Source organism: Pristis pectinata, chromosome 1, assembly GCF_009764475.1.
Source record: "Pristis pectinata isolate sPriPec2 chromosome 1, sPriPec2.1.pri, whole genome shotgun sequence".
In the NCBI taxonomy this organism is placed as follows: domain Eukaryota; kingdom Metazoa; phylum Chordata; class Chondrichthyes; order Rhinopristiformes; family Pristidae; genus Pristis; species Pristis pectinata.
In genome coordinates, this window is record NC_067405.1 from 49,063,680 (window position 1) to 49,077,183 (window position 13,504).

At 38.3% G+C, this 13,504-nt stretch overlaps 1 protein-coding gene across 2 annotated transcripts in view; it reads right to left on the reverse strand.

Annotated features, from left to right (window-relative positions):
* The window catches only part of sestd1 (SEC14 and spectrin domains 1), an 84,129-nt gene that overhangs the window by 53,173 nt on the left and 17,452 nt on the right, over positions 1-13,504 (reverse strand). For both annotated transcript variants that reach the window (XM_052016534.1, XM_052016528.1), the window contains exons 4-5: positions 12,113-12,221; positions 5,536-5,626 (exon numbers count right to left, since the gene is read on the reverse strand). In XM_052016534.1, coding sequence (XP_051872494.1) covers positions 5,536-5,626; positions 12,113-12,221 — 200 coding nt within the window. The remainder of the gene's footprint in view (positions 1-5,535; positions 5,627-12,112; positions 12,222-13,504) is intronic.

The window sequence follows — 13,504 nt, forward strand, 5'->3', positions numbered from 1 at the left end:
CAGCATTGGCATCCTTCCCATACCCTGGAGCAATTGAAAGATTGCAGTCAGAGCTTCTATTGTTACACTACAGAAAACACCACTAATACAAAAACAGCTTAAAAACATTACAGCCCAAATCTGGAACTCATTTTAATTCAATGCAGGGGCTCAACCATACAAACTACTCTCAATAACTAGATGTGTCCCTGGCTGAAGCATCCTTATCTGGTCATACTTTAGGCAAGTGCCCTCCTCAAATCACCATGTCATACAGCATGGAAACAGGTCACTTGGCCCTCCACATCCATGCTAATCAGCAGGCACCCACCTAAATTAAAGTCATCTTCCAGCACTTAGCCCCAAGCCTTCAAAGCCCAGGCAATTCAAATGCTTATCTAGACACTTCTCACATGCTGTCAGCTACTCTGCTTCCACCAATCTCTTGGGGAGTGTATTCCAGGTACTCACTTCTCTGGGTAAATAAAGGTCCCCCTCAGACTCCCCCTGAATCTATTATCCCAAATCAATGTCCTATAGTTTTATCTACCTCTGATACAGGGGCAAAAAATTTCCTGCAGTCTACCCTATCCATACCCCTCAAATTTTATACACCTCAATTATGTATAAATTATGTATAAATTATGAGAAAAATCAGAGGGCTATGGGTAAGCCTAGTAATTTCTAGGGTAGGGACATGTTCAGCACAGCTTTGTGGGCTGAAGGGCCTGAATTGTGCTGTAGTTTTTCCAATGTCCCCACTTAATCTCCTCCATTCCAGGGAAACGGACCTAGTCTCTCTCATAACTGAAACGCTTCATCACAGGCAATATCCTGATGAATCTCCTCTACACACTCTCATCTTTCCTATAGTGTACTGACAAGAAGTGCATGCAGTAGCCCAGCTGAGGTCTGACTACTGTCTTAAGTTGGGGTATAACACCCTTCCTCCTGTATTCACACCAAGATATCCTCCCTCACCATCTAGACCTAAGTGAATCCTTAACCTGTGATTTTAATCCCCATGTCAGCTCTCCAGCCACTTTCTCCAATTCCACTGTTCCAAGTATGTCTCTAATCTTGTGTGGCCTCTGTTTATAGCCACCTGTTCAACCATCTCACGTAGCATAATCTTGATCAGACCTGATCCACTTATTTGTCTCTTACCATATTCCAAGTAGGTAGAGGAGGTAGCTACTCTCACAAGTTTCTAGAGGAGCATTTGAATCAAGGCACAGAGGGCTGCAGACCAAGTTCTGGTAAGAGTATTAGCATAGATGGATACTTGATGGTCGGTACAGACATGCTATATGATTACCAACTCCACTCTCCAGTCCTGGAAAACAAAACTATCCACCAAATCACTTAGAATGATATTAAATGCAAAGTACCAAGTAGCTGATGATCCTTTCACCAATTTTCTCAACTTAAACTTGATTTTTCTCTCCTGCAAGATCATTACCTTCATCCTAGATATCATCCAGTATGTAACATTTCAAGAAACAGTCTAGGCTACGTCTGATTTAACCATCCATTTCTAGTCTTAGCTGGACGTCATTCAATAGTCTCAGACGATGACAGATCTCCTTTCTTCAGAAGACCTTTCCTCCACAGCTTTCAAAAACTCACGGTGCTCCAGTCTGCACGGTCACTTCTCCCTTCTGCCCAAAATCTATAATCAAGATTGTGTGGGCAGTCCCATTGTTTCAACTGGCTTTCCCCCACCAAACTTGCTTCTTCATACCCTCAGTCCATACTTTCTCCCCTAGGTCAGTTCCTTCCCACTTCCATCTGACACTTCAGATGTCCTGTGCCATTTGACAGTTTCCAATTCCCTGGTCCCAAAATGGCTTATCTTTACCACAAAAGCACAATCCCTCTAGGCCTCCACCCTACATCCAGAGGGTCCAAGACCCAACCAGTTCCTCTCCATGAACACATTCATTCAACTGGCTGATTTCATCCTCACATTGAACAACTTCTCCTTCACCTCCACTCACTTTCACAGATCAAATCAGTAGCTAACAGAATTTCCATGGGCCCAATAATTGCACTGACGCCGCTCCCTACATTCATGCAGGACCCAAAATTTTCATTACTTGTGCTGCCAATTTCCCTTTCACCTTCACATGGTCCATCTCATTCTTTCCCTCCCGTTTTGAATCGCTCAAATAGTTTTGAAAGCCGGACTTGTAATGAATGTTTGTGGTGAGCCTATAAGCTCCCACAGCTATCTTGACAATACTTCCTCCATTTATACCTCCTGCAAGAACTCCGTTCCATTCTCCCAGTTCTTCCGTTGCTGCTGTATTTGCTCCGATGAGACTTTCCACAAAATTGCCTCAGAAATGTCTTCCTTCTTCCCGAAATATGGCTTTTCCTATCATAGTGGACAAAGCCCTTGGTCACATCTCATCTATTTCCCACACCTCTGCTCTTGTCCCCTCTTCTGCTGGATAGAGGAATGTCAGATTTCCCCCTTTCCCCACCTTCCACACAATCAGCCTCTGCAGCCAATGAATCAACCTGCACAATTTTTGCCAGTTCCAACCAGATTCTACCAACATATTCCTCTCCCCTACCCCCTCTACATTTCAAGGTGACCATTTCCTTTGCAATTCTCTGGTTCGCTCTTCCATTCCTACCAGCAACACCCCATTTAATGGCACTTTCTCATGCAACTGCAAAAGATACACCATTTGTCCTTTCACCTTTTCCCTTCCCATCATCCAGGGGCCCAGACAATCTTTCCAGGTGAAGCAGTGATCCATTTGCACAGCTTCCAATTTAGAGCATTGTATTTGGTATATACAATGTGGTCTCTACATTGGAGACCAAATGCAGATTGGGTGATCATTCTGTAGAGTGCCTGTGTTCAGTCCGCTTCCTATTGCTTCCCTTTTAATTCTTCATCCCAATCTGACCTTTGTGACATCCTGCACTGTTAAAATGAGTTCCAGAACAAGTTTGAGGAACAACACCTCATCTCCCATCCAGGCACATTGCAGCCTTCCAGACCCAAAATCAAATTCTTCAACTTTAGGCAACCAGTTTTCACTCTGTATCAGAATTGATCATTTCTGCTATATATCATCCATCTGTTTGCTCTGATTTTCTTTTTTAGTGTGAACTGCTGGGTATGTCCCACAGCCCAACTATTAGCAACACATTAAACAAAGAAGCAAAACCACCCTTTAATTGCCCCCATTAACCCATTTGACAAGACAATGCATCCCCAGCCTCACTCAGTAACAGATACTCCTTTTGTTCTATTCATCCCTTTCATCTCCTTCTCTGCAACTTAAAACTGCTTTTTTTTCCCCCAATTCTTTTTCCCAATTCTGATGAAGGGTCTCTGACCTGAAACATCAACTGTCTGACCTGTTGAGCCCTTCCAGCACTTTCTGTATTTTAGATTACCAACATCTGCGGGCTTGTTCTTGATTTTTAAATAGTCATTCTTCACTCCCTTCTGCAAAAGGATTGAATATTCAAGGAGACACAAGAGACTGCACTGATGAAATGTGAAGCAAAAATCATGCTACCAGAGGAACTCAACAGGTCAGGCAGCATCTGAGGGGGGAAATGGACAGTCAATGTTTTGAGTCAAGACCCCAATGAACCTGCTAAGTTCCTCCAGCAGTTCATTTTTTGAATATTCAAGGATAAAACTGGAGACCCTGAACAATCCCTGGCCTTTATTTCCCCCTACTTTAAACAATTTTGCCTTACCACCAAGAGCTCACCAAGAATATAACCCCTAGTTCAGCAAACACTGTGCTTCTACTATTTCCTTTTACCAGGTACAAGGTACAGCTCTGCACCAGCTGTAAATTCACAACTTTATGCGTTTATCTTCTCACATCTTACCAATGATTCCAGAGGGAAGTCAAAGGGCACTTTAGGGGGGGGGGGGGGGTTTAGAGGCAATAGGAAAGAATGAAGGGAAAGCCCTAAGTGAGGTCAGGGAGAGAAATAAATAAAAAGGAGACAAGAGAATGCACATGCTGGAATCTGCAGCAATACACAACAGATGCTGGAGGAACTCAGTGGGTCAGACAGTATCTATGGCGGGAAATGGACAATGTTTCATGTCAAGACCCTTCATATGAATCAGGCACAAAATGGTGCAAGAATGAAACAAAATGCTAGGAAGAATATGGAGGCTGAAGGCAAAGCCTGGTGCAGCAAAAACTGTAGCAGCAAGGAGAGGAGGGAAATAAGTACAGATTTTTTTCCCCTCTTCAGTAAGCTTAATAATCAACGCTAAAGTACCATTTGAATAATAAAGGGCTTTCTTCAGAATAGAGTATCCCCAAGATTTTTAATTGAGGTAAAAGTACATGTGCAATTTTGGGGAGTAATCATTGGTAGTCTAGTTTAGGATTGCCATATGTAAGCAACACATCTTACGTTTTTGCACAACTTAAGAACTGCAAGGTAGCATGAAATGAAATCTATTGACTTTGTTGCAGTCTAATTTTATTTGTAAAGAAATAGATCTGTAATTTATAGCAGAAGTTTCAAGCCATGTTTATTCTTTTACTCTCCAAATGCCAGGAGAATATGAAATGGCTTGTATCACTTCAATAACCCAATTATAATAGCAAGGATTTTGTTTCAAATTCTTAGTAATTTTTATGACATCATAATTTCACATGCAGATAGCAACTGTTCACTGAGGGAAAAAGGCTTTTTCTCCCCGAGATCTGACAAGATCCAACAACATAACTATTACTCATACCTTAAAGGAAAGAATTTTGATGCAAAGTAAAAATATTTGATCCAAAAAATGATACCGGTTATTACTCTGACAAAAATGAGTTGGGCTTGACAGTTGAATCTATAATATTTACTGATGAGGTTAATTCTTTTTAGTATCAAAAAGCAAATTAAACAGTTACTTTACATGCATGATTAGAATTTATAGTTGCTGCAATTTCACTTATTTCCCTATTGAAACTCACAATAGATTCAACAAATCTCAACAGATTCCAAATGCTGAATTGCTTGGCTTAGTTTGGAATACATAAATCCAATGTTAAAAAGTTATTAAGAAGTGGAATTTTGGCAAGCAATTGAAGATGCTGAACAGCCAAGAACTGCTGCAGCTCAAGAGTTTCCCAAGCACTAAAGAATGCAATATTTGGTCCAAAATACCATTTTTCGGTTCAAACCAAATAAATCTCATGCTTTCTTACTGTCCTACTAACAGAAAGAAAATCTACATATGAATTTCTTACTGTAATCTAACTTGTACATTTTCAGAACGCTACTAAGCCAACTAACTTAAACATACCACTGGGGAAATAAAATCTCAAGTTATGCCATTGTACAGTTCTTCGTATGGCATAAGGTAATCACGTCCAGTCTCTATAAAAGTTTGAGCGTTTCTTAAAGTGGACAAATTTTATGCGGTAACTGGTATTTGAGAGTAATGCAGATTTTAACAATCTGTTCTAAATTGTTACTTTTTAGACAATTTAATTTGGCCATCTTGAAATACAAATTACATGTGTGGGTCTAAAAGTAAAAATTGGCGTCAAGACACTTCACCTGCAGCATCAGTACAACAGTCTTCACCACATTCCATTGAGATTTCCGACCATCCACAATAACGGTAAAACCTCTGGCTTTACACTTATCACTGCAAGAGAAAAGGATCAACATAGATCAGCCAAAAAAAAAGTCATTAATATATTTGACTAAGAATATCATCCGAGTTCTTTCTCCAAAATATTCTTAGAAGCTTCAATAGAGCTTTCAAATGGCAACATGCACAACAATCACATAAATGCCTTGCAAAACCCAATTACAGAAATTGCCAAAAATGAGTAAAACAGAAGACAAATAAAATGATTTCAACCAAAGTTTTAAAAATGTAAAAGATAATAGCCTTTTAATTCAACTTATAGTAATTTTTATGTCTTACATAGTACTGCTGCCAAAAAACAACAAATTTCATGACATATGTCAGTGATAATAAACCTGATTCTGATTCTACATCATACCCTGAAAGCAGCAACACAGGTAGACAGGGCAGTGAAGGTGGCGTTCGGCATGCTTGCCTTCATTGGACAGGGCACCGAGTATAAGGAAGTTTGATATGTCCCTTTTGACCCTCACCAATTTTTAATCAATGCACTATAGAAACCATCCTATCCAGATGTATCACTGCTTGGTATGGCAACTGTTCTGCCTGTAACCACAAGAAACTGCAGAGAGTTGTAGACACAGCTCAGCACACAAAAACCAGCCCCCCCTTTGTTGACTCAGTCTACACTTCCCGCTGCCTCAGGAAAGCAGTCAACATAATCAAGGACCCCTCCCAACTTGGGACATTCTCTCTTCTTCCCTCCCCCCCGCCCCCCAATACAATCAAGCAGAAGATACAAAAGCTTGAAAGCACGAACCACCAGGCTCAAGGACGGCTTCTATCCCACTGTTACGAGACTCTTGAATGGATCTCTTGTACGAGGAGATGGATTCTTAACCTCACAATCCACCTCGTTGTAGCCCTTGCACCTTATTGTCTGCCTGCACTGCATTTTCTCTGTAATGCTATATTCTGCATTGTTTTCTTTTTTATTACCTCGATGTACTGATGTATGGAATGATCCACCTAGATGGCATGCAAAACAAAAGCTTTTCACTGTATCTCAGTACACATGACAAAAATAAACCAACTCCAAGAATTCCAACAGATTACAACAGGATATTGACAGAATGCAGACCTGGACTGGAGTTCAACCCAGAAAAGTGGGAAGTGATACCCTTCAGGAGATCGAATTTGAAGGCAGAATACAAGGTTAATGGCAGGACTCTTAGCAGTGTGAAGGGATCTTGGGATCCACGTTCAAGGTTGCTGCGCAGGTTGAAAAGGTTGTTAAGAAGGTGTATGGTGTGTTGGCCTTCATTAGTTGGGGTATTGAGTTCAAGAGCCTCGAGGTAATGTTGCAGCTCCATAGAATTCTGCTTGGACCACACTTGGAATATTGTGTTCAGTTCTGGTCACCTCATTATAGGAAGGACATGGAAGCTTTAGAGAGGTGCAGAGGAAATTTACCAGGATGCTGCCTGGATTGGAGTGCATGTCTCATGAGGATAAGTTGAGTGAACTAGGGTTTTTCTCTTTGGAGAGGAGGAGGATGAGAGGTGACTTGATAGGTGTACAAGATAAGAGGCATAAATCGAGTGGACATTCAGAGACTTTTTCCTAGGGCAAAAATGGCTAACACAAGGGGGCATAATTTTTTTTTTAAAAAGTGATTGGAGGAAGTTATAAGGGGGATGTCAGAGGTAAGTTTTGGGACACTTAAGAGACTCTTAGATAGCCACATGAATGATAGAGAAGTGGAGGGCTATGTGAGAGGGAAGGATTAGATAGATGTTAGAGCAGGATAAAATGACGGCACAACACTGTGGGCCGAAGGGCCTGCACTGTGCTGTAATGTTCTATGTACTAATACTGTGCGATGAGCAAGTTTGGAGGACTAAATCAGCCCCGACTAAAAATTTGTTAGCTTTCCTTCTCTTCTCTTGCTAATTCATTTTAAGTGAATTCAATCATTTCACAACATCAAACCATTTGTTAAATTTTAATTGAACAAGCTTGCTTTAGTGAGCTCATAGATCGAGTCTAGAATTCCAGAAAATAGGAATATTGTGGATGAGAGGATCTATCTATAGCTCGCTTATGTTTCATGTTGCTTTCATACTTGCTGCTCCAATCCATTTCAACCTTGTTACCACTTGGGACTCCCTTTGGCCCACTGAGTCCAAGCCAACTGTCAAGGAACCTTTTATGCTAATCCTGACCAAAAGCTTTTGTAATATAATAAGCTAGCAAACCAATGCACTGCAGCTGTAGTGTGTGCATCCTACAAAACGATAATTGCAAAACACTTCCTAAACCTGCGTTCCCATCCACCCAAAGGTAAAGGGCTTCAGGCACAGGGGAAGGCCACAATCTGCAAACTACGTGACTTCACCTTGGAATTATACCCCCATCTTAATACTGAACATTCACCCAGCAACACAATAGTAACAATCGTTCATCATCAAGGCATGCAGCAATTCAAGATAGCATGTCATTACATTCTCAAGTGCATTCAGAGATTGCCAATGGTTCCCAACTCAAATAAATGAAAAGTATTCTTCAGGCTTGATTGTTCAGAAGTTAAGCATGGTAAAGCAGAGAGATGTGACAGAATACTGTGACAACAGAATATGCACCATATACACAGTTTATGCACACAAATCTTTTGCAACTTTGTTCATACATATTCTTGGTCTTTGGTATTGTTTATATTATCTGCTAATGTTTGCTTTACCTGTTGTGCTAATGCTCCAAATTGTAAGTGTTTTTGTTTCAAGAAGCTAGTAACAGTTATTCATTAATGTTAGTGCTATTGTCAGGCTGCCTTTATTGTGTTTTCTTAATAAGGTTTCTCTGTATTTGCAGTGAAGTACGATGTGTACACTAGCATACCTAGAATAATGCAGACATTGAATCTCAAACTCATTTGACAAACAAAATGATAGCAACAGGTTCAATTTCAGGTCCATTGTTTTGCGTTTCAAGAATATCTGAAAGATTTCCAACTTGAAACTGGGTTGGTCCATTTCACAAGCACTCAGGAGGCACAAACATGAAGGGTGCTTGTTTATATTAATTATGGTCAGAAGCAAAAGATTTTGTTTCAGACATTGCTGTGGCACAATCAATAGCAGCTGCCAAGAAGACAAGTGCAAATAATTTTCATTTATAATCAACATGGAGACAAAATGAGTAACTCTGGACTTCCAAGCAACCCTGTGCTTCGATCACACTAATTCTCTTCCTCTGGCATTTTTGAATTTCTCGCACTAGGTTCCACATGAGAAATACATCCCAACAAAGCAGCCCGAATCTGGAGTTAAGGTATATCCCACCTGGAGGGATGATATGCAATATTTTTAAATGAGATCTGGAAATGATCTGCTGTGACACTCAAGCTGCAATCTTTAGGAACAGGAAACATTCATTGTACCATTTGATGCCTTTATGAATTAATTTGTACAATTCCATGTGTTTTTTTTTTCTCCACAGTTAGTTCGCTCAGCAGTTTTGATCCTGGAATGTATATGTATTATTACATATGTCTATTAATGCATATGCATTATATTAATTTAGAATTTGGTGCCTCTAAAGGCAAAATATTCTTTGTGGTTAAGTAATCAGGAACTTAACACAAACTTTGACCATTTAGTAAAGATGAAGTCAATGTTCTTCAGAGCACATCAGAGTCTAGAATGAAATGCCTGGGTTTCTCTTCAAAGAATTATTATAAATGTGATTAAAACCTGCATTGTCTGCAGATAGTTATCCTTGTGTTGATAGAAACTTGCCACCAATAGAAATTAGCCAATGTACATTCCAGATTTCCCTTTTCTTACACAAGTTGCAATAAATTTGTTACCATGGCTTGCTAGCTTATTACATTATAAAAGCTTTTAGAGTCATTTTCTTTGTGGGACAAAGGATTAGGGGTGTGTCTCTGTGATTTTAAACCTTGGCTTTAAAATCCTCAGAGAATGCATCTATTGCTTCAGGTCCTTGATAGTTCTTTAGTCCTAATATTTGACATTAATATAATGGTGTACATTTTTATACAGATCAGTCAATATAGTTTGGTTTACAATTCCAATTTTTTTTTAAAAGAAGTACCAATCATAAAATGATAGTGTATCACAGGACAGGAAGAGATTATCTGGGTCATAAAATCTGCACTTTCATAAATGTAGCAAATCCTAAAAATTAGCAATTCTTGCAAACACTATTAGATATTTCCAAAGCAGTATGACATGTCAAAAAGAATACGATTTCTGCAATGATTCTTCAACAAGCAACCAAAGCTATTCATCTCAGTCACTGCAAACTTTACTTCTCTATGTGGGTCAAATTAGTATTTTGGAAAGATGGATGGGAAGTTAACCATGAGCCAATTAAATATCCTGATTAGCACTTTCAGCTTCCTCCTGTTTACCTTTTAAGCAATCCACTCCTATGATGTACAGTCTTCACTTTTAACCACTTCCTTTCAGTATACCCACCCTTATGATGTGGTATCTTGCACTGGGATACAATTTGAAATACAACTTTTACTTCAGTAGCTTGCCAGGAAGTGCTGATAAACTATTCCATTGAAAGAGTTATTTCTGTTGTCTTACCCTGATCAAATTTCCAAAAAGGAATTATTAAAACCAATCAGATTGGAAACTTGTTTATGTTCCCTAACCGAGGAGGACCAAGGCATTTGCTTGTGCCAACTAAGGTCTAATAATTTAATATACATCAGTAATTAAATCAAAGAGACTTCAGGATAATGTTACACAGCTCCACATTTATCCAGTGCACTTGTGTTGCATCTTTATTAACAACTTGACTCTATTCAGCAATTAAACACATTCTGAAAACACCAAGAGTTAAAACATTCTATAAAAAGGTAAAAATAATCAGGATTCTATTTTACATACTGTCACTAAAGAATAAGCTCATGAAAAATAAAGTATATAATTGACAAATTGCAATCAAGGCCATACTTTCAACTTTGTTAATGCATTAAGAATCAAGAAGCGTCTATTTTATTTGAAACATATCCACCATATTACACATTCTTCATAAGAAAACATCTATAGCTAAATATTAAATATAGTCAGATCCAAATTAATGAATACAGCCAAAAATTTTACTGCACTCTTGAATGTACCAAAAGTTTAAATGGAGCTTTCCCGAAATGAATTCAACTTCTTCTATAGACAACTACTATATTAAGTTTCACATCTAGTGCTTTGTTCAGGTCATGTACTGCTTGCAATATTGCCAACATCTAAAAGCAGGATTTTATTCTACAACTTTCAAATACATGGGATCATGCACTTTACATCTCTTTAACATTAAAAAACTCAGACACACCTCAACCATTCAGTAGACTTGAAAGCAATAATGTAGATCTATCAGCAACCTAATTATGGTCATGATCTCGACATGGAAAGTTATATTGAACTGTTATGTAACGTATCTGCTAACTTAATTTTTTTTAATAAAAAATAAATGGAAAACCAAAGTTTTATTTTACATTTTATTATACATCTTCATGATGCTCATGAAAAGCAATGACATCCTTTCAGATGTCCATAACTTACTCAGAGTCATTCCTGCTCTACTATAACTATCAGAAGTGTTTATGAAGAGGCTTCCTGCCACAGTTGGAGTTCCCAAGACAGTGCCACAAGAAATGTGATGGTTTTTGCTGAGCATGGACGTCTCCTACTTTGCTTCCCTTTATGTCTTCCACTACCACAAAACCATAAGTCAGAGGCAGACTTTGTTGAACTGTGACCTTGCAGGATTCCACGCTGTTGCTCAACACATTCAAATCACAAGCCATTTTTTCACCTGTTTTACTTGCATCTTTTTTGACCTGTACAAAACACTAAATACATTTATCCACACTATTTTGTTGTGATCAAGTAAAATCTATTCAGACAGATCAATGGCTGAATGTTAAAGATAAAAACAAGGACAAAGGAAAATTATGCTCAACTTGATCATTTTCACTTCTCAAAATTTATGTCACATTTATTTCTGTCTCTGATTACTTAAGTCTCTGGGCACAAGTGTTCAAAAAGTTGTTCTACAAGCTGGACTTCAAGCAAAATAAGGCAGCAATTTTACTTTAAGGATTTTGGAAATTAACCTTAAGGTTAGTTTTAAATTTCAAAAATACAGAAACACAAAATACTAAATTGGGCAAGGAACAAAAAAAAATCACCTTACCAAACATCATCACCAAATGAAACCAAGGGCACATTCATCACAAGATTACTCCCACAACTCAACTTTAAGATCTTTCTTCCTCTATCAATTTACTGAAAAAGATGTCAATTGAAGAAAGGGGCACTAAAAAGATGGTTGAAAATACACTTTTACCACATTTCTGACTCAAAATAATCTCCACAGATAGAGTGCCCATAGAAGGATCTGACAAAACAATGTTAATTATTAATTTGGCAACTTGTGGCCAGCTGGTTAGTATAAACATAATTATATCTTCAAAGTACAAACAGAATGTATGAATAAAAGAGTCACCTTGGAATGCTGAGCAAGTAATCCAGAGTGACACTTAGCTCCTCCATGTTTGTTTGCTCCGAACAAAGTGGAATTGTCAGGATAAGCCCACTTCTTCTGTCCTTGCCTCCTAGAAAACAAATTTGTCAGCACATCATCTTTAATAAAGATAATCAATACAAAATCTCATCACAATCTAATCACATTAAACTTATCACTCAAAAACCTTAACTGGTTCTCTTCTCACAGATTCAGCCTAACCTGCTGAGTATTTCAAACCTTTTTTGTTTTTATTTCAAAATGTCAGCACCTGCAGATTTTTGATTTTCGATTTTCTTCCATCACCTATCATGCCCATGCTAGGTTACCTCTGTAACCTAGGCTACCTCTGATATTACTGCCTTGATTTTACAACCCTTATCTTTCCGTGCTCAATCCCTCTGTAACCCTGAAGTCCTTATCGTGTTGATTTTTTTTTAAATGTTAGAAGCTTCACAAACTCTCCATTTCTTCAACATGGCTTTCTTCACCAGTCTATTTACCCCACCAGTGATGGAAATGCACTCATCATTAGTTGCCCGAGATGGGAATTCTCTTTCTTAGACACTGAGCTTTTCTCTTTCATTAGGACCCAATTAAAAACATACTGATTTTGATCTCCTACAGTTTCTTTGTTTGGATGGAAGGCAAGGAAAGGTGATGAGTTTTAGATGAAGATTAAAGCTATTTGGTGCATAATTTGAGTGAGAATAAAGAGACTGTTCTTAGAAAAAGATGCAACTTCAGAGATAACAATGACATGGAAAAAGTGGCAGAAGTGGAGGTAGACTTAGATACATGTTTACCTGCAAGAGAGACCTTGCTGTTCTGTAAATATAACAAAACTTGTCAAATTATTCCCTAAGAGGAGGCCTTCACTTCCAAGATCTAATAAAATTGTAGTTGTACAGTAACATTGTTTAAGTCTGAAAGCAGGAAATGAATTGGTGTCACAGCAGCATGTGATATCTATTTTGCATGTTAGTAAATAAGGGATCCACTTCAGAAATTGTGACTGAAGAATGGCAAGCTATTCCCATCTTGCAAAACAATTTAGAAATTCTACATATAGACACAAAGCTCAGTTTTATAACCTCACTAACATTAGGAGGCTTGCCCTTCTGTGTTTTTAAGGTGTACAATTTTTTATTGTTGAAATGAAGTTAATAAAGGAATTGAAAGGCACTACAAAAAATTGATAAAACATTGAACTTTATTTCCAATCCTAGAGGAAAGATTCAAATCTCTCTTTAGCTTGCAGGAAGTGAACAAGAAGACTGCATATGGTACTTTGGGAATCTAGTTTTAAGCAGATGCCCATTAGATTTTACTGGTAAATTTGATGCCAACAATAGCCTTTTATATCAAATGATT